At 46.7% G+C, this 27,587-nt stretch overlaps 1 protein-coding gene across 1 annotated transcript in view; it reads left to right on the top strand.

Moving 5' to 3' along the window:
- The window catches only part of LOC8026665 (tRNA methyltransferase 10 homolog B), a 141,521-nt gene extending 130,296 nt beyond the window's left edge, over positions 1 to 11,225 (top strand). Inside the window, exon 10 of the mRNA XM_040220334.2 lies at positions 10,958 to 11,225. Within this exon, the coding sequence (XP_040076268.1) occupies positions 10,958 to 11,106 (149 nt within the window). The 3' untranslated portion in view covers positions 11,107 to 11,225. The remainder of the gene's footprint in view (positions 1 to 10,957) is intronic.
- Positions 11,226 to 27,587: the final 16,362 nt, after the last annotated feature.

Below are 27,587 nucleotides of genomic sequence, written 5' to 3'. Positions count from 1 at the left end.
AGTCCATTTCCTGACGTCACGGTACACCTCACCCAATCAGGGCGCGGCGACCGCAGCGACGCTTGTGTTCGCTCTCGGGGCTAATAGGCAGCGACGGCTGAAGAAACGCTGGGCGTGGCGAGCTCCAAGCATGCATCTCATTATCTCTCCGTAGCCAATCGGATTGCGGCATGAGCCGATAAGAACGCCGACGAACCAACCGATATTTGTCGTCGTTAATGATTTGTGGCTTTTTAACGCGTTCATTTGGGCATATATCGGGGATAACCTTGGCTGTACTGCAGCATTCCTTGTGCAAATCTTTTATGGTCTATCTCACATTTTCTCGACCTTCAAATTACAGTTGAGAGCTGTGGTGAGCACGACGTCGGGTACTTGTGTTTTGCACGTTCCCCTCCAGACGTTACTCTTTATCTTATCAAAATGTCGCGAAACTATGTTACGGGCTTCTTAATTAAAAAAAAACAGTTATTAGATTGTTATTTGGTTACCGAACAAAGTAACTTTGTCAGTTTTATGGCACCGTTGTTCATCGTAGCTACGCGCTGGGTTTGTCAATGTAGTGAGCGATTGTCTGCCCTGAATGTTGTTAAAGGGATGCTGAACTGAAATCTGGATTCCACAAAACACGCAGCAAAAGCGTGCAACGGGATGCTACAAACAATAAAACATCACTCATACAGCGATATCTCTAACGGATGACCGTATTTTTCAAAAAAGGAGGCGCATTTGGCAGGAATGTTGACGTCATGTTTCTCCGAGAAGGAGAAGGAACGGCGTCGCGTCTCCGCCCCGCTGCCTTGAGGGAGCGAAGCGAAGAGAGGAGGAAACAAGGTATCTTGACGTCACGCGCCTCGTCGGCCTGGTACAATCTCAATCTCTTTTTTCCAAAAATATGGCCGTCCATTTGAGATATCGCCTTACTAGTAGAGATGTAAAATTTCCGGAAATTTTGAAGGCCGGAAAAAAACGACGAAAAAAACAAGTTTTTTTCCGGAAATTTTGGAAACATTCGAAAAATATTCTCAACAGCTATAATTCAGTAATGATTCGAAATATATCGACAGAGGTCAACAACCGCAAGATATTTCCGCCAGTTTTACGGTGAACTATTATATTATATCACCCTTTTTAACGTTTACGACAACTTTTGTCAATTTAGCTGAGCTTTGACTACTCATCTGGCAACAACCGATAGCACCTACGCAGTTCTTCGTTCCCGCCGGTGCCGTTCGCGCTCTCGACGGGCAGTCGGAGGAGCCATATCACTTTAGCTTTCCCAGCCCCTTAGTGAAAGTTCTGAGCATCTTACTCTGGTGTGGACACTTGCCGTGGACCGTGGAGCTGTCAAAACTGTGTGCTGTGCGCCGTGGAGAGGTCAGCCAGGGCAGCTATAACGCTTTAGCTTGAACAGCGCCGTTTCCGAAACCTCGCGCGCATCGTTCTCGGGTATGGACTTTCGCTGTGGATCCGTGAAAACTGTGCGCTGTTCGCTATGGTGAGGCCGCGCTCCAACGTTTGGAGGAACTTTGACGTGCTAAACAGTGGTAAGGGGCCAGCGGTGTGCAGATTTTGCTGTGCCAAATACGAATTTCCCAACGCAACTCGCTTGCGGCAGCACATCGAAAGGTGCTCGAAGTGCCCCCCGGACATCAGGTCTGCAGCATCGGGCGACCCGACAAGATCAGAGTCTGGGGCATGTCGGTCCAGGAGCCCATCTGTGGAAGTTTTACGGTCAAAGCGTGCACCTGTGGAAAATCAAAGCACAAGCTCTCAAAATGAGGCCGACAGGTATGTCAAGCAGCGAACTTCTATAGAAGCGTTCGTTGACAGAATGACGCAAGGGTGTCAAAGCAAGCTTGATGAGGCGCTGGCTCGAGCGATATATGCCAGTGGAACGCCTTTATCAGTTACGGAAAACAGATACTGGCGAGAAGCGTTCAAGCTCCTCAGGCCCGCATTCGTGCCGCCTTCCAGGCATTCTTTAGGTGGACGACTCTTGGAGGCCGAGTATGCCCGAGTGATGACGCAGGTGGAAGAGAAAGTCAACACCGCTCTGTGCGTCACTGTACTCACGGACAGCTGGACCAATGTACGGGGCGAGAGCATCTTGAACTTTGTGTTGTCTACACCGAAGCCTATTTTCTACAGCGCCGTGGAGACGGAAGATCACAGGCACACAGGAGACTACATCGCGGGAGAGATTGTGAAGGTTGTGGAGAAAATTGGAACCGACAAGGTTTTCGCTCTTGTTACCGACAATGCAAGCAACATAAAGGCCGCGTGGACAATCGTCACTCTGCGCTACCCTAGCATCACTACTCTTGGATGCTGTGCTCATGGACTAAACTTGTTGCTGTCGGACATGCTCAAACTGGTGACATTGCAAGAAGTTTGCAAGAGGTCCAAGACTGTAATCAAGTATGTCAGAAACTCTCACGTGGTTGCGGCTCACTTTGCTAAGAGGCAAGAAGAGTGCTATGCTGGAAACCAGACCACATTAAAACTACCAGCTGAAACTCGCTGGGCGGGCATTTTGATGTCACTAGAAGGCTTACTGAAGAACAAATAAGCTTTACAGAAAACTGTGATCACTGCGGAGCTTCAAGTGAGCAGGGAAATAAGATCAACGATATTAGATGTAGACTACTTTCGGCGAGATGTGCAAAGCACCTTCCACGTGTTGCAGCCAGTTGCCCGTGCTATTTCCGAGGCTGAGTGAGACACTGCTGTCCTCTCAGACGTCCATGAGATCCTGTTCAAAGTAACAAGACAAGTCGAAGAGGCCCTTCCAAACTCTGCCTTGGCAACGGGCGAAAAGGAAAGAGTAGCAGAAATCCTGCGTGAGCGACGCAACTTTATTTGCCGTCCAGCACATGCTGCCGCAAATTTGCTCGACCCGAAGTTCAAAGGGCGGTGCTTAAGTGACGAAGAGGTATGCCACGCAATGGACTACATCACAGAGACAACAGAAAGAACGTGTCTCGATGTGGGAAAAGTGTTGTCAAATCTCGCCGAATACCGGGTCCAGTCAGGTGCTTGGTCGAGGAAGGCATTGGAGGACTCGGCGAAGCATATTCCACCGCCCACGTGGTGGCACGGGCTGTGTGCCTCTGAACCCCTGGCACCAATTGCTTGTCACCTTCTCCAAGTCCCGCCCTCCTCCGCTGCGTGCGAACGAAACTGGTCGAAGTTCAGCGGTGTCCACACCAAAAGTAGGAACCGACTCAAAGGACACAGAGTGCAGAAGTTGGTGTTTGTTCGCTCCAATCTCGAGCTCAGGAGCCCTGATCTGAAATACCACGACGGAGATGATTCAAGCGTGGAGTCAGAGTAGCCCTAACTAACACTCTGCTTTGGAACATCCGTCTTAATTTACAAAAGATGTCAAGTCAACGCGTGCATATCTACCTCATCCAATGTTGGTTTTGAAGTTTGATCCTGTACTCTTTAATGCAGAACTAGTTGTACCCTTAGAAGGGAAAAGGGTCATCACAAAATACATCAATGTTGTTAAACTTCACTCCCCTTTGAATATGATTATTTAACGTGGCATTAAAAGATGGCACTACCTTCATGATAGTACATAAAGCAATTAATTTCTTCAATGGTTGACATATGCGACTATATTTCGCCACTCTGCTGTTATGTTATTTAAAGCTATGTTCATGCTGGTGCGGTAGTGGAGATCCGGCTGTAAATTAAGAGTCTCGTATATTAATTTATTGACCGAGAAAAACGCCATAGAGGACTTAGAAACACGGCTTCATCACATGCGTACACACTACCAACAAGCCTCGGACAGCACTGCCATTTCTCCTCCGTATAAGGCGTTCACACTGAACAGTAAAGCAACGGTCATTCGGGATGGTTGCTGCATAGTTTTTAGACAACGCAAACGGTGCAACGACGGGGCGAGGCGGCAGACAACCCGAGGTGATTGTGTTTCCTCACTTGCCCCGCCGTCGCGCTGTCTTGTTTTCTTAGGGGCTGAAAGATGTATTATGTTTAGTATAGCGTGATTAAGTTTCCGCCTGCTCTGCCGGCAAAACTCAATTCAGAGGAGCGTGATGGCCATTTTCCCTTTCGATGAGGTCAGCGATATCAATTATAACGTTCGTTGCAGAAATTTGCTTAATAGATTTGTTAATACTTCAAAAACTTGGGTTTCGGTTTTTTTTCCTGAATACTATGTCGGGGAAAAAACCAGAAAAAACTGTTTTTTTCCGAGCCCTCGCATCACTACTTACTAGTAGTGTTGTAGGAATTGTAGCGTCCTGCCTATCTCGTGTTTTTTTTTTTTTTTTTTATATCCAAATTTCGGTTCACCATCCCTTTAAGGCTCGGTTATTTTCGCCACCGCATTGATTGGACACAAGTTCCGTGTCGTATGCCCACTAAGGCATCCATTTGTAACCGAGCCTAAACCACCTGCTCACGCGGAGCTCGTGTTTATTGGATGAGCTGAATTCGAATATATTCGTACTGAGGTTATCTACGCCAAGTCGTGTACGAACAGGGTGTTCCCTACGACTACGTCATCAAGTTTGGCAAAGGAAAGACGGCAAGAAACCGTCCTTTAGTGTTGTTCAAGTTACGCTTTAACAAAGATGTTTCGGTCTTTATTGCGTTGCACCCGAGTGTACTTGAGTTACATTTTGGTCAGTATACGCGTGTAAAAGTTATGACGTTCAAACATAATATCGATTTATGTCCTTTTTTTTTTGGAAAATATTTTTTATTCCCGTGCCCATTTGTTTAGATTAATGAAAATTGCCCAGTTTCTGCGTTGGGAAGCAAGGGACTCATTTTGAAGAAAGGAGAGTGATGCTTCGGCGTACATTATGCTCTCTGTCCCCCGGCGCATATTTGCGCAAAGAACTGCATCGTGAGTCGTCCTCGTTTAGAGCTGTGAAGAATGGCAGTTCATTGTTCTCGTCAGTTGTTTTTACTAAACTCCTGGGAGCCGCGGTTCAGCAGAGGGCTTTGTCGGTTTTCGCCCTTGTAGGGACTTTTTTTTTTTTTTTCTTCTTCACGATCATTTTTTTGCCACTGAGTTACGATCTTCAGGAACAGTGTGGCCCCTGTGTCCCCCTTGGGAGAGGGGCTGCGTGAGTTCGGCCTTGATGTTTCTAAATCTCCGCAGAGCCCGTTCTTCTCGATCCCTCCGTCTCGTTGGCCGCTATGTCGTCCTTTTGCTACCTGCCGCGAGGCTGTGTCGGGGTGCATTCACACTGGCGACGGAGTTGCAATCGCTGATCGCTTTAAGCATCGTTACTCATTATCCACGACTAGGCAAAATACCTGACATGTACACGCGACTGAAGTAAGGTAACTGAATACCCTTACTTGTTAGTCACTCAAGAAAAGTAATTAGCGAGCGTATTAATCTTTACTGCGATTAAAAAGGAACGCGTTACCTCGACTTGAAGGTAACGCGTTTTCTCGTTACTCTGAATGTGTCGTCCTTGTGAAGCAGTAGCCGCTGCCAATGTCCGTCGTCGTTAATAATTCCTCGCTTGTTAACGCGTTCTTTCAGGGACAACTGTGGCTATGCTGGCATACCTTGTGCCATAGCCTCCTCTATACTCACAAAGCCTGGCAGTTCGACGCCGGAGCCATAGAGTGCCCGGTCGCAGATTGGGAGCGCGAGGATCTGGTAGCACAGAGCATCAAAGAGCCATCTCTCGGGGAACCTGGACGTCAGCGCACAGCTTTTGCAGCGGCGAAGACCCGAAATACATTTGTTTGCTCGGAAGAAGTGTGTTTCGGCGTCTCGCCGCAGCGGGGCGCCATTCACGTGGCTCACTTCTGATCCGTTGTGTGCCACTCCAGCTTTTCCATTTCGTCGGCCGCTTCTTGTGGCGATCTGCCAGGGTTTGTCAGTATATAGGAGGCTATGGTTCGTACACTTTCCCCTCCAGAAGTAGCTAAACCCCGTTACTTGTTACCTTATCAAAATTTAACGAAACTATGTTACTCGTTCCTTCATTTGAGAAAATTAACTAGGTAGTTACTTGGTTACCGAACCAAGTAACTAAGCACAAGGAGCCCGTTACTTACAGTCTGCGAGATATTTCAAAATATCAAAACAATTAAGGACGTTACATTTTCTCTGCTCCTTTTTTTTCCCCCCCCACAATCAGTGTTGTAGGCGTTACCGAAAAAGAAAAAAAAATCGTTACTCGTTTTTTGGAAAATAAAGGATACCAACCTACGTTTCCTCAAAATAAAAGTAACGGGTTACCGTTACCGATAAAAAGTAATGCGCGTTACTTTTGCGTTATGTTTATTTATGAGCTCACGGTAACAGCATTTTATTGGCGACAGCGCTTTTCGACACTGGAACTAAGGGCGTGGGCCTTTTCCTTTCTTTCTTTTTTCTGAATTGAAAATAACAGGCAACATTTTGAAAGTATGCGGAATGAGGGCAATAATTAATGACTTGGCGCCTATACTTCGTTTCAGCTTAAGTTCAGACGCAGCCGATGCTAGGAGCTAATGAGAGCAATCAGGCAGTGTCAAAAGCAAAAGTCAGTGGCCCTTTTTTGTTTATGATTGGTTCAGCGATGATAGAGCACGTACAGAACCAACATGACGAACACCATGATGGTGCTCTTTTGACGCTGTCTGATTCATCCCATCAGCTCGTAGCGTCGGCTGCGTCTGGACTTAAGGTAAAACCATCGCCTCCTCTATATTGATAAAGCCTGGCAGATCGCCACGAGACGCTGCCGCCAAAATTGAAAAGGTAGAGCGCCAGACAACGGATGAGAGGAGAGCCACGTGACCGGCGCCCCGCTGCGGCGAGACACCGAAACACACTTCTCCCGAGCGATGGAATGTCCGCTCGTGCTCCTCGCGTTCCTCGCCCTATCGCTTCTTTTCTCGTCGAGCTTGAAAACCATGTTTCGTGTCCTCGCCGATACAAAAGCAGTGCGCTGAATACCAGGTTCCCCGAGATATGCTTTGTACTACCAGATCCTCGCGCTCCAAATCAGCGACCGGTCACTATATGGTTCCGTCGTGGGACTGCCAGGCTTTGTGAGTGTAGAGGAGGCCATAGTAAAACGAAGTGTAGAACAAAAAAATAAGTACACTTTTTTTTAGGTTTTGTGAAGAGGTAACCAGTACGGTTGCTACGTTACCGCAAAAAGGGACGCGTTACCGGTAACGTTGTTTCTTGTATCGTGTTAACGCCAACACTGCCCGCAGTACATTGCCAAGTTTCATTGGCCGCGAAAGACCGAAGAAAGATGGAACGTAGAAATTTAAGGAAGCGTTTTGAAAACCGCGGAGTATATAGTGGACATCATCTCTAACTCGCACCTTTGTAGCTCGCGATATTTTCTTTGGCTGCATGATAGTTCCGAACGGGCGACCCGAAAGTGCTTCGCAAGAGAGCCTCTTTTGAGACGGCTCTAGTATTCGCGACAGATCCCTTACAAATAAATCTTGTCGTATCGTGGATTGCCGTCGGAGGCTGCAGTCGTGTGCTCGGGGCTCTGGCATCTCAGAATGACACAACAGTGTCCTGTTGAAAATCCTCGGACTTACACCCCTCCCCCCCCCCCCCCCCCCCCCTTCAGAAAATGCTAGACATCCAAAAGGCGCACATATAACTGTCAGATGAGGTTTTTTTCAATGGCTTAAGTTCGCGAGCATGGGCCTCCGTAAGCTGTCTATTCTCAATATTTCGAAATGCTCCAAAAATTTAAACGCGCCCGCGTTTTTCCTTTTTCTTGTTTGGCGCTTTATATATATATATATATTTTTTTTTTTGTTAGTTTTGTACAACGGTGTAGTTTACTGTGGGTTCCGTAACTTTTTGCCACGTCCTTTTTACTTCTCTTTCGGTAAAGCTTCGTAATATTTTCAAGTATCGATCACCTTGTGGACAATCTGCTGATCCAAGTGATGTCCTTTTAAACGCATTTCCCCGGCGGATATGTATATCTTCCTCGTTTTTTTTTTTTTTTTTTTTTTTGTGATTTTTAGGTTTTGATATTTCTTAAAAGTTTTTTTTCGCGCTGCATATCGAAGAATGTTAGATAGCTTTTTCTTGCACCGATAGAAGGCTGTCGCCGTGACCAGCAAAGTGCTTGCGCTCAACGTCAATTTTGCAACTGTGGTTTTCGGTTCTCACAGCCAGGTTACAGTAGTATTGTCATGATGATAGCTGTGTAGCCGACAAAAAGGGATGGGCGAAATTCGACCGTGAACGTAACGTGTAACAATTGTGTTTTGTGTTTGTTTAGAAAGCGGGAAGTCAGTCGGCTCCACTCGGTGTCTGGTGTCTCTGCTCTAGGTGAAAGATTCGAATTCGGCCAGTGCAGTGCCACTGCAAGCCTGGGGTCTTTAATGTGCCTTACTCAGTGATAGATGACCGCACGCCGGTACAATGCTTTTCGAGATTGAAATGGGCAGGGGTGGGGATCGAAGAGCGCATTGTGGACGATCCATACCTTCTGCGAAATGAAGTGGACAGATTCATTAGTTCGTAAATTCAATTTTAAATAAAGCTCCAATGACTACGGAGACATATTAGGGACAGACAGAGACAACGCTACTATAGACCTTTTTCCCTTACTTCAGTACCCAGCCAACTGGTATAGCATATGCGGTATGAACGACGAAAACCTAATAAGACATCTAAACCTGCAATTAGTACAAAAAAAGTAGGGAGGGGAAACGAGAATGGGTGATGGTTACGCTTCTATATCCTGCATTGAGGTACAAGCTCTAACCGTGGCGACGGCAAAACAGTGTTTTCGCTCCTACTGGAAGTGACCAAATTCAAGATGGCGCCGCCCTTGTGTAAAAGGTCTATAGAGTGAACTTTATTTGAAAAGCGTTTACCTTAACTAAAACTGGATGAAACCAAACATTGGGTATGGATAGATCAATGCATCTTTCAGTGTGGTGTTTGTTTGTTTCCGGTTGATACGTTTACATTTCGTTGGGTATACTTCGAAGTAAAGACGGCATTCCACTGTAACTGTATGAACTTAAGCTTCTTTTCCTAGGATCGAGTTTTTTTTTTTTTTTTTTAGAGTTGTCTTACCAGAAACGACCTGTATCCGGCCAGAGTCTGGAGGGTGTTAGTCTTTCTTCATTGGGCGCGCGACGCCGTCTGTCACCGAGCGTCTGGTTTCGCAACGCGCACTAGCCCGGGGACAAGGAGAAGCCTCACACAGGGACTCCGCGTAATGCACGCGAACGATGCCGCTCCGGGATGGCGATGCCCTTCACGTATATTTCTCTCGTGGACGGTTTTATCGGGTCACTGCCTTCGCCCCTCGCTGTGCGGCCTAGGTAGTAGACCGGCAACGCCGTTGAACTCCGTACGACTTTACGATACGCGTCGTACGTCAAGGCGACAGTGCTTTTGGGAGGAAATGATTCCGTCGCGACTACTGTCTGCTTAATGGTCCTTCTATTTTTATACCTCGATCGCTCGCCGGAATAGAGCTTTCCCGAAAATCCCACAAGACCTCGCGGCATGCCCCCATTGCACCGTGCGTGCGGGGGATTCTGGAGCTCTGCCGACGTACGCTAAGGGGAGGGGGGGTGGAGTGGTACTCCAAATCCTGAAGCGACACAATCCATTCTTTCACGCTGATCGTTCTGTGTCCAGAGCATCACGAGGGAAATACAGCTAACGCAAAACGGAGCACACTGTTTTTGTTGTCGCCCGGCCTCCTCTGAGCGTTCTGAAACCTTGACGTGTTCACCCAACACTGACCCCTACCATCGTGCTCTTACTTGCTGCGGATTTTCGTAAGGCATCGGAAGACGATGGAGGCCATATATTTGTTGAATGGTGTTTACGTGCTGTCTCTGTTATAACCAGGGCTTAAAGTCTGGGGGGTGTCAGGGGGTCGCGGACCCCCCACTGATTTGAACGGATGGTCTGAGACCCTCCTCCACAGCCCCAGCATTAGTGAAGTCAAAATCATATCTTGCAATAAAATAGCTTGCTTTCAGGAATGTGACATTTGGGGATTAGCAGTTTGAGGGATGCCGATACAGCGTGGGCGAATCAGCAGTGGGGTTTATTTCATGTGCATAAAATACATCTTTGCAGAACCCCCCCCCCCCCCCCTCCCCCGATCTTTATTTTCTTGTAGGGACCCCCCTCAACTTACGGGAGACTTTAAGCACTGGTTATAACCAGATGTCTATTTGGGCACACTGCGGACGAGCTTGTGCGCGAATCTGAGTGGTCTCCTGTGTGTCATAAAGCTTTCATCCTTTTTATTTTCTTGCTTGTATGGCCATTGGTCTTAGTATATCTGAGGTTCTCTCAGGATGTCTCACTCTCAGGTGTCCCTAATACTCGCGTCATCTGTGACCTTGTTTTCTTTATCAGATTTGTTTTTGTGTAATGCTATTCTCGTATAACGTTAGGACGGTTTTGTTCGTGTGGAGTCAAGTAACGGCTTCATTCTACGACGGGATTTTGAGGAAGAGTTCGACGGGGGTTTGCTTAAGTCCTCCATCACGCGGGGCGATGTTTAGAATGAACTTGGTTCCGGGACTTTTGTTTCGGTTCAAAATAATTTATAGGTGTGTTTAATTAAGTCAAACGCGTATATCGGCTCCCACAGTTCTGTGAAAAATTTGGTATTGGAGAAAAAAAAAAAAGTTACAGGGCGGCTTAAAACTAGCTACATGCGCTTTGCACGTAATAGTGGGTGCGCGGTTCGTTCTAAGTACCAGTTAAGGTGCTCTCACTTCTTTTTACCTAACCGATAGTGTTTTTTTTTATTGTCTTTGCGATTAACATATACTTGCAACTGATACGAATTTGAATTTTCTAGCGCATAGTTAGTTGGTCACCTTTTCCTTTTATATGCTACTCGCTTCGTTTTTCTTTTTTCTCCTAATTTTGAAAAAAAATTGCATTATGACCTTGATACAGCTAAATGGCTTCAATTATCTTTGTATTTTTCAGGTTCCGTTTCTACGGGTAACATCTTGACCACCTCCTCGATGACGACTACCTTCACGTCTGCCACTGCTACTACCGCCATTGCCACCGCCACCATTCCCCTGCTGACTTCCTGCGCGTCCCCTTTGGTCTACTGGGGTGCGAGAAGCTAGTTTTCAACTTACGTTTGTGCCCCATCTTTTTGAACGTTTCCATTCGCATTCCCTGTGCAGATCCGCCAAAGCTGGACAACGTTCCTCTTCATTGTTCATTAAAAAAAAATATCAATTTCCTTTGGTCTCTTTTCTTGTTATCTGTTGTTGCGTGTCCTCTTAAAAGTGTTGTATAATTTTAGTTTTGCTTCACCTTAGCGGCCTAATTCTTAAAATTTGAATATCTAAACACGAAACTTGCTGGCGGCCTTTTGCCGTATTCTAAGATGCAATCTTTGCACCTGAAGTTGTAGCGTCCTTTATAAACTTGAATATATGTTGACGAAGTGGGGTAACTCGAATCGTCATTATTTATTAGAAAGTCTGTAACGCGCGGCACCTCATTGTTTTTGGGTGTATCATTTCGCGCCTACTTGAATTATGCCGTCGTCGTGCTCGTGTGGTAAGTTCAATACTTAAAAGAAGACGTACAAACTACGAATCACCCTTGACAGAGGAGTAGGTAGTATCCATAGAGCCGTGAGGAAATTTTTATTCTCTTATCAATCAATACAACCTATCGTAATGAACGATTGAAGAAACGGCTTGTTTTAATGCATTTTTGCGCACATTTAATCGTAAAGGAACTCGCAACAATCCCCCGTTGGTGGATCATTGTGCTGTTCCTGTTTTTTAGTTTGGAGTCTCTGGCTGTTTTGCGTCACTTTGTTTAATGCCTTTATCAAAGTGCGCGCAGTTGTTTTTTTATTAGATATATTTTGAAGACATTCTCAGTCTACAGATGGGCTTTATCAGGGCTACGGCATGATGTGAAGCCCACACAAAACCAAGGCATATCTAACATAATCGATGATGTGCTGCAGGACGATATATTATTACCACAGGAAACCGCCAAACCAAAAATGCGCACGGTCCTTTTTTTTAAGGAACAGCGTGTGTGATTGACTTTGTGGCAGTCGTAGATGAAATATGAGGAATATTTGGCAAAAGTTCCTTTCAAGGAGAATTATTTTATACCTCAATCAATGATTACATTGTAACTGATGGTGAGTACGGGACACTTGCCAACTAGGAATAAATCTCAAGACACTGCTTTACCTCCGTTGCCACGTGATTTCAGCAACATGAAATTATATCTAATGGCACTGCATGCGTGACAGATAAAGCTGGGAACATGGAAGAACAACTAACAAGGGGTAAGTTCGAGTTTTCTCTCTCTCTCTCTCTCTCTTCTTTTAGACATTATATGTTTTAAACGCACTTTCGAGTCTGTCAGCCACTAAGCACACCGGGATGGCCCGAATGAAAACGTCTTGAATTCGCCTGCCTCTCTGTCTCGTTGATTCTGTTTCGCTGCCCACTTTACGAAAATGAGCTTAGGCTCATGACGAGTAGCTTTCTCCCCACATCGAGTCGGATTCTGAGGGAGAAGCTGATAAAAACCTAAACCCATAACAATCGCACAAAAAAAAAAAAAAAAAAGACGCTGGTGATTTGTTTGGATATGTATGGCGCGCTCATAAGTCACAGCTGTCAAGGGAGGTGTTCATGAACAACCTGAAACTGCATTTTCTTCGGGTTCTCTCACTGGGGAGTTGTCGCATGATCGTTTTCCTCGGAGTTGGGTGCTGGACTATACCTAATAGTTTTCATTAGCGAACCCCGACGCCGGGTTTGTGATAAAAATAACCAGAGATTGAAGTGAACAGACGGGGACCTTTATTTTAGTGGTGTATGAAAACTCCGGTAGTGATTCATTAGAGGTTAAAACGTACGAAAGAACATGGTGAGTGAAAAGAAAAGGACTTTCAGCGACAAGAACGTTTCCCACGCTTGTTTATTTTTGCCTCAGTTTCGGAACTGATCCAGCGGAATGCTTCTTTCCACCGCAGTGCCAGAACAGATTTTATCAATTTACGCGGCTCACCAAAATGTACGCAAAGAGCACACAAGTATCTATTGGGAACACGGCCTTTCCTCCGCATTTGCGGCGAAGCGACTTGAAAGACGTCGCAAAACAGTTCTTGGGTCTTGTATTTTTTGAAGATTGTTGCAGCCTCGGGTGCTGTAGCGAAATGTAAGGGTAGCCATGTGGAGCCCCGAGAGGTCTGAAACTTCAGCTGTGCTTCTAAAGTTCAGCTGCAAGTATGGGGGTGTAAATACTAGCGATCGATCACGGGAAAATGAATCGCCTCCCAACACCATCGGTGATTCATCACAGTTTCCGAATGTGGTTTGCTGAATCGTGGCCGGTTCGAAAACAAACAAAGGACAGTGATAACTTCAACAGGGACCCAGTTGTCTCACTTATACTGTCGGAATTTGAATTAGGTCTACCTTTTCAGAAAGTCATTGAACTTCAATCTCGGTTTTTCTGTCATTATTTGCGAGCGTATCCGGACCATTATGATTAAGCACTATTCGATGAATCGCGTCTTAAAAGGACCGTGCACTTCAAAGTACGTACCTGCTCTCTCGATCGAGCGCTTGAAAGTTAGAACAAGCAGGGCCACAGCTTAGAAATAAGAAAACAATCAAATCAGCAAAAACGCCGCCATGGAAAAAAAAAAAAAATTCTGGGATTCATGTTTCTTTATTTTGCCAAACCCTTCGAAATGACCCCTAGCCTTTCAGCGCCTGGGGTAGGTGGTGCTCTGAGTTCAGGTAGTGGCTGCGGCAAGGTTTTGTGTAGAGACAGCTTAAGTCATACCACTGTCTCGTCGTGACGCTACGCGCGCTTCCCTTCGGCGCCACTGGGATCAAAGTTCTAGCGCCGAATTTTCTGGGTCACCAAGTGAAAAAGGGCGCTTATTTGCCTTTTCCACCCCTCGTTCCGCGAGCTCCTTCTGCACCACCCCTTTCTGTTCCCCTTTTGCCCATTCCACTCCGCTCCACGCGCTTTCTCGCACCACCTGCACCTGCTCCTCCCATTTCTCCGTGCTGGGTCCGTAACTCAGTCAGCAGCGCGTTCGGCTTCCACTCAGGTGACCGGGGATCGATCCCTAACACCGTTTGCAGTTCTTTTTTTTTTATTTTTTATTTTTCAATATCGTGTAGGGGTTACGGACTGACCGACCTACACATTTGGTGCTTACGCGGTTCCTGGCTGGCCCTAAAAAGCTACCGTTTTCATTTCGACAGACAGAAATGATACCAATCCTGCTCCGTGCGTTTTCTTGCGCACACCTATTACATAAACCCGTAGTCTGCTTTACGCGATGGTAAACAGTAAACAGGAGTGGGTTCGGTAGCCAACCCGAGCAGTAAGCGGGTTCGTCGTTGTACCTCAAAGTACGCCGAACCGGGGAAAAAAAAAATGCACGTGGATCTTGGAGAGTTTATTTCTGCGTAGCTCTAGAAACACTCTCTGTCTAGGGGACAAATTTTCAGCCAATGAGCATCGGTGGCGCCCATCGACGCTGCAGAATCGAAAACTCGGATCTGAGTGAAGTCGGTGCTGACAGGTGTTGAGTTTGAACAGCCCTCCCCTCGATGTCCCGCAGCAGCTCTTTAGCGATTCCGTCAACTTCATACGAAATAAGATGGGAGCGTATTTTAATTTTTATTTCTCGCTTTTAGTTTTTCGTATGTTTAGTGAGCTTATTAAAAGGGCGTAAGCAGAGGTGACGAAACTGAGGAAACGCGGCAACGCCTTAGTAAAAGAAAACTTCAGAATCTTCACCGCGTGTTCAGATCAGACCTGAAAAGGGTCCGGTGTCGCCCCCTTGTGCCTTTCTTGCTTCCTTATGGGACTTTCCAGCGGGCACATATTCTGGTATTTGTGTTATGCGCCACACAAATGACAGGATTAATCTTGACCGAATTGGAACAGTAGGTAGCTTTGATGGTCGTCAAGATTCTTTGCAGCAGCACCAAGGAACGTTCTGATCGGTTCTTGTTGGAAGTAGCAAGGTGAAAAAAATACAAATTACAAAAGTGTATGTACGTGTGTGTGTCGGGGGGGGGGGGGGGGGGTATGGTGGGCGAGAGGGGGGGGGGGGGGTGGCCGGCGAATAGTTATTTGTATCATGCGGGGCGAAATAGCCTCGTAGGGTAAGGCACCGTGTATTCAAAAATTTATTTTTAAATAAAAGTGCCACTCAATTTTGAATGTATATTTTACGCTTTGAAAGATCCACGTCGCAGAAGAGTCATTTCTGGAGCAGCTAGACATTCAATCGAAATCATTTCGCAAAAAAGGGCAGAATTTTGACAAGGCCCTGGATAGCAATCTGGCCACTGAGATTAGTCTGGAAAGGCCAATGTAGGGTCAATAGGATTGTGCAGGGCTAGAAACCTAAGATGGCGCTGCACTTTCCACTGAGAGGTGAAGAGGATATTACCTGTCTCAAGATTCGTTGAAAAAATGGGCAGGAATTCATCAGGGGTAATATTTATAATTCATTTTGCCACGAGCGCCATCGAGTGGTCGTAGTGTTTCCGGTTTCATATTAAAGGGTAACTTCAAAGAAAAAAAAAGTTTTTTTAAACAGCCTAATTGGGATAAGCATGTCAAAAACAAATGTTCCGCGAAAATTTTAGCAATATTTACGCCACAGGACGTAATTTAGTCGGAGTCAAAACCTCTCCACATTTGAAACACCCGCTCTTTCGACCCCCGCGGAGGAGAAGTACGCCCCGCCCCTCACCCTTGGATTTGCTCTTGGGTTGACTTGGCTGCGGAGTTGAACGACGCAGCGTCTCGACTTCCGGTAAGATCTTGCAACAACGCAAGAAGCTGCGCGGTTTGCGAGCACATAGCGAAGATGGCGAAGACGTGACCGGAGAAGCGCTTCTGGCTGTTCCCGGAAGACGGAAAGTATCTTTCGTAATCGTCGTGTGTGCTGTGAAAGCGAAGAGAGTCACAGGGTCCACGAGTGTGCAACCACAAGCCAACGTTCACGACAGCGCTGCGTTGACTTCGGTGATCTCGCTCTGTTTGCTGCAACACGGCGATGCGACAAATAACTGAAACGTTCGTGGTGTGTGTGGTGCGGTGCTTGAAAGTAGACACCCACACTAACACGGAGCGCAAATTGGTTGTTGTGGGGTTGAGATTCAGCGGGTTCAGTCCTGTCGTCAGCTGATCGGATCCAGCTGGTCCGGGAGGACGCTGCGAGCGTTTTTAAAAGTAAATCTTCCTTTGTTCCGTTTCAAGATGTGGAAGATTCCCGACGCATACCGTGAGTAAAGAGCTGCGGGCGTTTTCAACAAAATTACGTCCTTTTAATTGAACAATGGACTCCGAATTGTTGTCCTAAATCTGCCGGTTTTATGCTTTGTGTTGTTGGACTGCGTTTGCACAGCAACGTGTTGGGCTCATCGTGCAGTGTGAATAAATTTGGGCAAGCTTTCCTACCTGCCCAAGATGCATAAACTGAGACCATTTTTTACGTAGGGAACATAGTGCTTTTTTTTTTATTTTGGGAAGAGGCGTTGTGCATTTATTACGGTACAATCACTTGGGAGTTCAAAAATTGTGGAGGGCGAGCAAGCTTTCCGAACTTTCTCTCTTTGCTCTTTTGGCACTGCCCCTAGTTTCAACTTGCAGTTTCAGTAGGCATACCTACTAACAGCCAGAAGGTACAAACTGCTCTAAAGCAGGTAAAAAACTGGGAAGTCGGGACAGTGCGGACTCCATGTTTCGCGCTTTTCGCAAGGTGACTGGGAGAGTGCTTTTGCGAGGTGTGCGGAATGTGCAAACGATTTTGTAATGCCCGTCGTTTGTGTCTCTCCAGCAAAACGAGTAAGATGATCTACAGAGGCGCCATCACAAGCCAAAATTTAGGATACGAGTACACATTCAATTCAAACAACTTTACGTAAGATGGTTCGGAGGCCGAGAAAAAAAAATCTCTCCTCTAACGCAGTATTCGGACGTCCGAAGGCTTTTGCGGACAGCTATTACGTAATAACCTGGCTGTGCCAGGTTTTATATGTAACAGCTGTCTCAGTCGCGGACGTTCCGTGAACCCGGTGCGAATCTCGACGGCCCCCGGAGCGATATGACGAGGGCGTAACTGGACACGTTTGTCGCTACGCGAACGCCCGATAGCCTCCTGCCAAATAGCATGCCTTTCAGTGCGACATGACTGCTGGAAGGCTCGCTGTCGGGATCACTCATCTGACATCTCTAAAATATCGGCAAATGCACGCGCAAACAGCAAAAAAAAAAAAAAAAAGCACGCTAAGGGAGCAAAAAGAAAAACGAAAGAACCGCGCTATGAAAGCCAAAAACCCGCGTCGCTTTCTATCACTAACACCTGCGTCAGCTGCTAAACACGCACTACTTCACTTCAAGAAGTCTCACTCAAGAATCTGGGTCAGCACGAAACACTGATCACTTCGGCGACCTAAAAGAATGGATATCTCGGCGGCCTAAAAGAATGGCGAAGCTTTTGCTTGTTATGGCATGAATCCAAACTGAAGTGCCCGTCTTGTAACCCTTTTGTAAAGAATAATAACTCTCATCACATGGGTTATTCTTTAAACGTAAAAATATGCCGCGCAAAAGAAAATTACAACATATCACAAAGGTTTAACAACCAAGATCTAAGCTGTCAATCAAACTCTTAGCCAATGAGAAGTATAGCAGCCAATCAGTGCTAAACGTCACGGATCCCCAACTTTGGGGCGCGCGATTTAAAACGGACGAAATAGCCGCGAACTATAATCAGTCTCACGCAATAATTATTGCTGTAATTTTTTTCTCGCGGACAATTTTTTTTTTACTTGCTTGTCCAAATTAAGCTGTTTAAAATTTTTTTTTCTTTGCAGTTACCCTTTAAAGGGGATTTTCAACGATATTCAATTGGAATGTTTTCACTTTGTAGGAGTTTACTAGCACTAGTGGGACATGAGCATACTTTCACACAACTCCATTAACCAAGAAACCTCTTTGTTGCGGGTTAAGTTCAAGGATAAAAGCGAGTGTTTTCTTTCAATCTATCCTTCGCAAAACTTGATGACGTAGCGCGGGGGTCGCAGTATACCCCAGTGACGGTATTTGAATGAAACTCATAGATTAGACCCGAGCATTACGTGAGCACTCAATTTGGACTCGTGAGAATCAGTAGCTCGACAATCATTCGGGTTTTCGCCCGTGTCCAATCGCGGCAACGGCGACAATAGCCGAAGCCTAATATTGGCTGGAACTTCGCGCGTGTGCTGTGCTTTGCCAACCCCCGCCTGTGGCTATTATCAACATTGGTAGCAGTTATTCGACTCCAGATCACGTGGCTGCTTGTTCTGGCTGCGACTTGATGGGATGAACGCTGCTCGTTTTAGAGCGCAGCTCTTAGGGGCCCGTTCCCGGCTTGAGCGGCGTCGCCGTCGGCGTCGCCGTTGGCGTCGCCGTCGGCGTAACCAAGGTCACCCCAAGGTCACGCGACCCCCAAGGTCATCACAAGGTCACGTGGCCCCCAAGGTCACCCCAAGGTCACGTGACCCCCAGAGGTCACGTGACCCCTCCCCCAGGGTCACGTGAGCCCCAAGGTCACGTGACACCCAAAGTCACGTGACCCCCGAGGTCACGTGACAACCCCCCAGGGTCACGTGACCCCCCGCCGAGGTGACGTGCTCCCCGATGACGTCATCGTCACTGATGACGTCACCGGCATCCACATCGTCATCGTCATCATCACTAATGACGTCATCAGTGACGTCACTGATGACCCCACCGGCATCCGCATCGTCATCGTCATCATCACTGATGACGTCATCAGTTACGTCAATGATGACGCCACCGGCATCCGCATCGTCATCGTCATCATCACGGATTACGTCATCAGTGACGTCCCTGATGACGTCACCGACATCCGCATCGTCATCGTCATCATCGCTGATGACGTCATCGGAGTCCGCATCGTCATCGTCACTGATGACGTCATCAGTGACGTCACTGATGACATCACCGGCATCCGCATCGTCATCGTCATCATCACGGATTACGTCATCAGTGACGTCACTGATGACGCCACCGGCATCCGCATCGTCATCGTCATCATCACGGATAACGTCATCAGTGACGTCACTGATAACATCATCGGCATCGTCAGGTGACCCCCAAGGTCACGTGACCTTGGAGGGTCACGGGGGGGTCACGTGACCCCCAAGGTCACGTGACCCCCCCCCCCAGGTCACTTCACCCCCAGTACCCTTCCCTCCTCCTCCTCAAGAGCTGCGCTCTAATTCGGTGTTACAGGGAGTTGTAAACGGCTTTCACTTTTTTTCTTTCCTTTTTAATGCGTTAGCATTAGAACGCTCGTTTTGACGAAAATCCGGCGGTGTCTTTCGTTTGTCAGCTGCAAAGAGAGGGGGAGAGGGCAACGCGTACGACGCTCCCATTGATCCGAAGCGCTGACGTCAGCATCTGTCAACATTTCCCCCTCTTCCCTATCTCCCCTTAGCTGACAAACTGAAAGACACCGCCGTGTTTTTGTCAAAACGAGCCCTTTGGTTTTCGTCAGAGTCGCACGCACAACTGGCCTGGGGCCAGAGGGGGCGAGGCGCCGCGCAACACCCCCTACATAATAAAGCCTGAGTGCTGAATGAGATCGCGTTACCTGAGAAGGCCAACGCTGGACACAGATTGGAAGCAAGTGCCGCGTCAGTGCTCGTCTTCGAGTCAAGTTTGAACTTTAAGCCGAACGTTGACGTAATCGTTGTGTCCAATCTGAGCCCAGCATTGGCCTTCTCTGATGACGCCATCTCGTTCAGCACTACGGCTTCGTTATCTAGCAGGAGCTGCGCAGCGGCGCTGTGGAATGCGGGCGCAGCGACAGGTCAGCGGCCCCCAGGTTAGTAGCCCGCCACGACCTCCCCCCCCCCCCCCGCCCCTCCGTTCCCATGGTCCGTCCCCCCCCCCCCCCCCCCCCACCCCCCTCCGCCACCTCCCCCCGCTCTCGTGGCGCACCCCGGTATTTACACAAAGTACGAACATCGTTGCACCGCCCCTTTACGTTCGACCGCAGCCGGTGCTGCGATCCAATGTATCGCCGCGCAGCGCCAAAAGCGCATCTTCTGGGCGCTCTTGTCCCCTTTTATGGGTCCAATACTACACAAAAAACAATCACGCACAATGAAAAAAAAGAAAAAAAGCACAGGATGCCGGCGGATCCACTGTGCTCCATTGGTTTAGTCGGTGATGGGAAACCCACAAGAAAAAGACGATCGCCGTGACGGTGCACTTTTTACGCCGCTTGATTGTCTCTACCGGATCGTGTGTGGGCTGAGGTCGGATAAGGGTCGGAGGTAAAGTAAATTAAAACTCAAGGGAGTTCAGAATTTGCTGATTAGCTGCTGTTGATACATTTAGGCGCGTTCGATGAGACCGCACAGTGTCAGCTGGAGACCAATGAAAGACGTTCAAATAGGCACGGTATGGTTGGCGAAGCTTCCAAAGAAAAAAAAAAAAAGAAAAAAGAGGAGTTAAAGCCGGTGTGGCGGAAAAAAATCGAAACTGAAAGCGAGGAAATGAATAGCCAGGCTTCGTTTCACATCGAGTTCATACGCAGCCGGCGTTACGAGCTCATGGCACCGATCAAAGAGCGTCAAAAGTGCACCGTCGCGGTGTTTATCGTGTTTCTTTACGTGATCCGTCGTCGCCGAACCAATCGTGAACAAAAGGGCCCGATGATTTGCGTTTTTTTTTGACTCTTCTTAATTGGACCCGATCCGTTAGCTCCTATCCTCGTCTGCGTCTGGAGTTTAAGCAGAAACGAAGTATGGAACAAAGTTTTCGAATGTCCTCGGGTTTTGCCAAACGCTTCGATGGGACGTGTTGTCAGTGTGGATGTACGGGTTGACTCGCACGCTCTGTTGAGGGAGAACTTATGCAGCGGTGGAAAGCAGTGCCTGCGTCACGGTCTCCAAATTCCACCCAAATCCTCCTGAAATCTTCGCCATGCAGCCGAGCCCCTCACTGCACAAGTTTTGGCAAGTTCATAGCTATTTTCTAGTACATTTGTTAGCCCGCTCGTCTTTTGTTTCGCCAATTTCAGACCGTTTCAACTTTTAATGTGGAGACGGCCTTGCTAGGCTTTGGGCCTAGCAAGGCCCAAAGCCTAGCAGTATGTGCACAGCAGACAGCGCCGCTCTGCAGTTCACCAATATTTCTGCATCCATCCCGAGCCAGAACATGGAAACCCCGCTGGAGGTAGACGATTTAGGCGGGAAATGGATCAACCCTGAAAAGCCCTGCAAACTTCGCTTTCCTGCGCACCCCAACCCTGAACTTGACGCAGTTATAATGCATCTCCAAATCCTTTTCGCTGCCGCGGGAGCGCAGCCCCTTGACATTTTGCCGGCTTTGTTGCAAGCCGCACCGCTCCCCGCTTACATATGTGGCGACGTGTGGCTTCATCTCCGTCATAATAACCGTCTCGCCGTCCTCTGCACATCACAAAGCTCCCGTCAACCGGCTACGTGCTATCACCATCTCCTCCCTGTTAACCCTTACCTAGCCGCGCCAACCAACTCCTGCCGGGGAGTTATACATGAAATAGCCCTGGGAGCCACCCTTGACAAGATCATGAATGATCTGGAGTCTTATCAAGCTGACATCCTTCGTGTAGGATGAATGGGCAAAACAGATTCAGCCCTCATCACCTTCATTGGAACCCGTGACTGGGCCACAGGCGATGTTTTTGCTGATCGACTTGCCCTTTCTCGTGGAATCGTGAGCCCGTGGTCAACGCTAGAATCCTCTGTTCTGCGCTGCATAAGCGAAATTAAAAACAAAGCGGAATGCATTCCGAGACGACTTTGTGTTGTTTTTGTTCACTGCTTTCGTTAACTTGTTTGACACTAACGGTATTTTCCCCGTCTGTTCATCAATATTTCCCTTTTTTTTGTCAGCAAAGGAGGGGGAATGAAATAGCTCTTAAGAGAAAGAGGAAAGGAGAGGGAACGTCACAAGAAAAAGGGAAAATTGTTGGATGGAAAATAACCATTCTCGCTCAAACGAGAAGCTGTCATGAGCGACGAACGGCAGGTGTTATCATGGTTTGGCCATGAACATCACTTTGACGTTGTCGAATATAGTGGCGATAACTTTCCTGCTCGCTGCGAACACTGGAAGAAAGTATACGCATCCGGGAGCTCCTCTTTCTTCAGCCTTCACAAGAAGCTCGGGGTGAGTTTCGACTTTCATTTTCGGACGGTACCGCTAGGTATGGAGACGGAACGATGGAAGGCTGAAACCTCGACAGTGCTCTCCAACCTCTACAACTTTCCCACTACTATATTTTTTTCTTTTTACGCTCGAGTATTACAGGGTTGTTTAGCGCACCCGTTGACCGCCTCTTTAGCAAAGATGTGTTTAGCATCAAAACGGGAAAGTTAAGCGATCTTTGAAAAGCAGTAGCTGCGGCGTTACAACATCAACTAAATAATTTATTATTTAGTCCATCTTGTATCAAAGCAGCAAACGCTTTGATTCAATAAAGTCGTTCGAGAGTAATAATAAATACCTCAAAAAGGCGAAATAAGAGTTTTCTGAGAGTTCCAAATAAATAGAAATCGTAGTCATTGTGTGTTGTTATCAATGTCTTTATAGTGAAAAAAAAAAACAGCTTGAAATTAACTAAGTTACTACGACGAAGTAACTGTAACTGTAACACGTTACTTTTAGTTTTAGGTAACTGTAACTTAAATACATTTTTGACAAACTATCTGGAACTATATAACTGAATAATGTTTTAAAACTAAATTACCCAAGACTGCTCTCAAACCATCACCTTCTGCAGATCACAATTTTACCTATACATAAGCCCCGAAAGCGTATCACCGCAAAAACTGGGACCGCTTTCGCATTGTTTGGAAAAAGGAGTCGCGCGTTAATTACGCCTCCTGGACAAGCTAGCTCCGCCAAGCGCGATTCCAGGCTACCCCTAACTATCATGTGGAGCTCCCCACGGACCAACCCGACCCCCATCTTAAGAAGCTGTTCAAGCACCGCAAACGCATACTCACCGGCATTTGCACCCAACCACGAAACTCACATCTCCGGCAGGCACTAGGTGCCCTAGACATTGATGCTCCAAACCAACTTCACTGCACTCACCACAACGAATCGGAATAGCATCCGCGGCTCAACAGCACCTTGCACACCAAATCGCCTTGGTATATGCTCTGTCCACTTTTAAGCCCACAACCTGTCCCGCTTTCCACCTTTGAGAAACGTATCTTCCTGTATGTTCCCAACTTTCTCTTAGAACACCGTCATCGAACTGTAGATAACTCCTCCGCCAGACATGTACAGGTTGCTTAAAAAAGTAATTAAGTTAAGTTACTGAGTATTGGCTTCAAATGTAATTTGAGTAGAGTAGACATTACTCAAATGAAAAGTCATTGAGTAAGTTACTAAATACCGTAACAAAGTAGCGAATTACTTTTGAAGTGACTTTCATATTTTTATAGTAACAAGAAAGTACATAAATGTTTTGATACGTTAGCGAAATTCTGCTAGCCAAATATAAAAATGCTTGTGTTTTCACATAAGTGCTTTAATAGCTGGTTGAGCTTGTGCGTGATTAACTGTTTTGTACTTTCTGTTTTCTGGTCAATGATCTCCTGCGGATGTATCATTTCTACTTTGAGGTTTAGCACTGCCTGAGCTTGATTTTGCAGACAGTGTTTGCTTATTAAGAGTGTTGCGTAAAGTATATATAAAAAGTACTTGAAGTAAAGTATACACCTCCTGTATCTGGCGAGGGTTCTTACGTCGGGGAGAGGCGGGGACAAACTCTTTCTTTAAATTTGTCAAGTCTCCTTTAGCTTCGCGACACAAATAAATGCCTGTTTTCGACGGTAATCCCGCATTTTTGCGAGATTAGCTCATTTTTGTGCAGGAATCTTTGTTGACATACAACTCACTAAAATTCAAACCCTTGCCTCTACCCCAAGTACTCTTCCGAAAAGAAAAAAAAAAAAAAAGAAGAAACAAACAACAACAACGACAATTTAAAAAAGCATCCATATTTGAGAAACTTTTGTAGTTTGTGCAGGTTTTTTCTTGACCTCTGGCTCTGGCAGAATGTGAAGTTCGTATGAACGGAGAAATAGCCAAGAAAACACAGAACGCATTTTGAGTGCCTGCTGACCTTGAGTGTTCCAAAGTTTTATTTGTGGTCCTTGACGTGCGTGGACTACAAGCAAACGTGTTATACCGCTTACGGCAATGACCGCACATGCCTGTCCCCAGAGGGAATAAACAGTTAAAAACGCGTCGCTCTTTGTGGCAAAAGAAAAAAAAGAAGAAAAAAGTTTATAGTTTTGGAAAAAAAAGTTTTTATTGTTTATACGACGGGCGTACCGGTATAGTAAGTAGTCGATTTTGAACGGTCATTAATCATTAAGAATGGGGTTTTAATGCAACTAACGATATATTTTTTTCCTATCTAGAACAAATCAAAAATAAATTGAGACTTGTTTTTCTGCTAATGATATGTTAACGCTCGTAGGAATATAAGAACAACTTCCTGAGGTCATCGATGAATTAATAAACGTCACGAGATATATGATGAAAATAAACCCTGGAGAAGGGGAACAAGAGGGACAGAGGACAAACGCAAATCTCCAAACACAGCTAGGTGACTGGTGCGCGACCGAAAAAATCCGCCTGGTCTGGGTATCGAACCCAGGACCTCTCCATTACAAGTGGAGCGCTCTACCAACTGAGCTAACCAGGGGTTAGACGTCAGTAGAGCAAACGGGTTTTATCAGCCGCCACCAGTCTAACACCAACAAGGGTGAAGCTTGCAATTTAAGGTTATGATTATAATGCAATTAAATGCAAAGGTGCAAGCGAGCTGGACAGTAATGATGAAAATAAACCCTGGAGAAGGGGAACAAGAGGGACAGCGGACAAACACAAATGCGCGACCGAAATTTTTTCGGTCGCGCACCAGTCACCTAGCTGTGTTTGGAGATTTGTGTTTGTCCTCTGTCCCTCTTGTTCCCCTTCTCCAGGGTTTATTTTCATCATTACTGTCCAGCTCGCTTGCACCTTTGCATTTAATTGCATTATAATATAACCTTAAATTGCAAGCTTCACCCTTGTTGGTGTTAGACTGGTGGCGGCTGATAAAACCCGTTTGCTCTACTGACGTCTAACCCCTGGTTAGCTCAGTTGGTAGAGCGCTCCACTTGTAATGGAGAGGTCCTGGGTTCGATACCCAGACCAGGCGGATTTTTTCGGTCGCGCACCAGTCACCTAGCTGTGTTTGGAGATTTGTGTTTGTCCTCTGTCCCTCTTGTTCCCCTTCTCCAGGGTTTATTTTCATCATTACTGTCCAGCTCGCTTGCACCTTTGCATTTAATTGCATTATAATCATAACCTTAAATTGCAAGCTTCACCCTTGTTGGTGTTAGACTGGTGGCGGCTGATAAAACCCGTTTGCTCTACTGACGTCTAACCCCTGGTTAGCTCAGTTGGTAGAGCGCTCCACTTGTAATGGAGAGGTCCTGGGTTCGATACCCAGACCAGGCGGATTTTTTCGGTCGCGCACCAGTCACCTAGCTGTGTTTGGAGATTTGTGTTTGTCCTCTGTCCCTCTTGTTCCCCTTCTCCAGGGTTTATTTTCATCATTACTGTCCAGCTCGCTTGCACCTTTGCATTTAATTGCATTATAATATAACCTTAAATTGCAAGCTTCACCCTTGTTGGTGTTAGACTGGTGGCGGCTGATAAAACCCGTTTGCTCTACTGACGTCTAACCCCTGGTTAGCTCAGTTGGTAGAGCGCTCCACTTGTAATGGAGAGGTCCTGGGTTCGATACCCAGACCAGGCGGTTTTTTCGGTCGCGCACCAGTCACCTAGCTGTGTTTGGAGATTTGTGTTTGTCCTCTGTCCCTCTTGTTCCCCTTCTCCAGGGTTTATTTTCATCATTACTGTCCAGCTCGCTTGCACCTTTGCATTTAATTGCATTATAATCATAACCTTAAATTGCAAGCTTCACCCTTGTTGGTGTTAGACTGGTGGCGGCTGATAAAACCCGTTTGCTCTACTGACGTCTAACCCCTGGTTAGCTCAGTTGGTAGAGCGCTCCACTTGTAATGGAGAGGTCCTGGGTTCGATACCCAGACCAGGCGGATTTTTTCGGTCGCGCACCAGTCACCTAGCTGTGTTTGGAGATTTGTGTTTGTCCTCTGTCCCTCTTGTTCCCCTTCTCCAGGGTTTATTTTCATCATTACTGTCCAGCTCGCTTGCACCTTTGCATTTAATTGCATTATAATCATAACCTTAAATTGCAAGCTTCACCCTTGTTGGTGTTAGACTGGTGGCGGCTGATAAAACCCGTTTGCTCTACTGACGTCTAACCCCTGGTTAGCTCAGTTGGTAGAGCGCTCCACTTGTAATGGAGAGGTCCTGGGTTCGATACCCAGACCAGGCGGATTTTTTCGGTCGCGCACCAGTCACCTAGCTGTGTTTGGAGATTTGTGTTTGTCCTCTGTCCCTCTTGTTCCCCTTCTCCAGGGTTTATTTTCATCATTACTGTCCAGCTCGCTTGCACCTTTGCATTTAATTGCATTATAATCATAACCTTAAATATCAAGCTTCACCCTTGTTGGTGTTAGACTGGTGGCGGCTGATAAAACCCGTTTGCTCTACTGACGTCTAACCCCTGGTTAGCTCAGTTGGTAGAGCGCTCCACTTGTAATGGAGAGGTCCTGGGTTCGATACCCAGACCAGGCGGATTTTTTCGGTCGCGCACCAGTCACCTAGCTGTGTTTGGAGATTTGTGTTTGTCCTCTGTCCCTCTTGTTCCCCTTCTCCAGGGTTTATTTTCATCATTACTGTCCAGCTCGCTTGCACCTTTGCATTTAATTGCATTATAATCATAACCTTAAATTGCAAGCTTCACCCTTGTTGGTGTTAGACTGGTGGCGGCTGATAAAACCCGTTTGCTCTACTGACGTCTAACCCCTGGTTAGCTCAGTTGGTAGAGCGCTCCACTTGTAATGGAGAGGTCCTGGGTTCGATACCCAGACCAGGCGGATTTTTTCGGTCGCGCACCAGTCACCTAGCTGTGTTTGGAGATTTGTGTTTGTCCTCTGTCCCTCTTGTTCCCCTTCTCCAGGGTTTATTTTCATCATTACTGTCCAGCTCGCTTGCACCTTTGCATTTAATTGCATTATAATCATAACCTTAAATTGCAAGCTTCACCCTTGTTGGTGTTAGACTGGTGGCGGCTGATAAAACCCGTTTGCTCTACTGACGTCTAACCCCTGGTTAGCTCAGTTGGTAGAGCGCTCCACTTGTAATGGAGAGGTCCTGGGTTCGATACCCAGACCAGGCGGATTTTTTCGGTCGCGCACCAGTCACCTAGCTGTGTTTGGAGATTTGTGTTTGTCCTCTGTCCCTCTTGTTCCCCTTCTCCAGGGTTTATTTTCATCATTACTGTCCAGCTCGCTTGCACCTTTGCATTTAATTGCATTATAATCATAACCTTAAATTGCAAGCTTCACCCTTGTTGGTG

This window comes from Ixodes scapularis, unplaced genomic scaffold (genome assembly GCF_016920785.2).
Source record: "Ixodes scapularis isolate PalLabHiFi unplaced genomic scaffold, ASM1692078v2 PGA_scaffold3__209_contigs__length_174095766, whole genome shotgun sequence".
Lineage (NCBI taxonomy): Eukaryota > Metazoa > Arthropoda > Arachnida > Ixodida > Ixodidae > Ixodes > Ixodes scapularis.
This window is presented reverse-complemented; position numbering and strand designations above follow the sequence as displayed.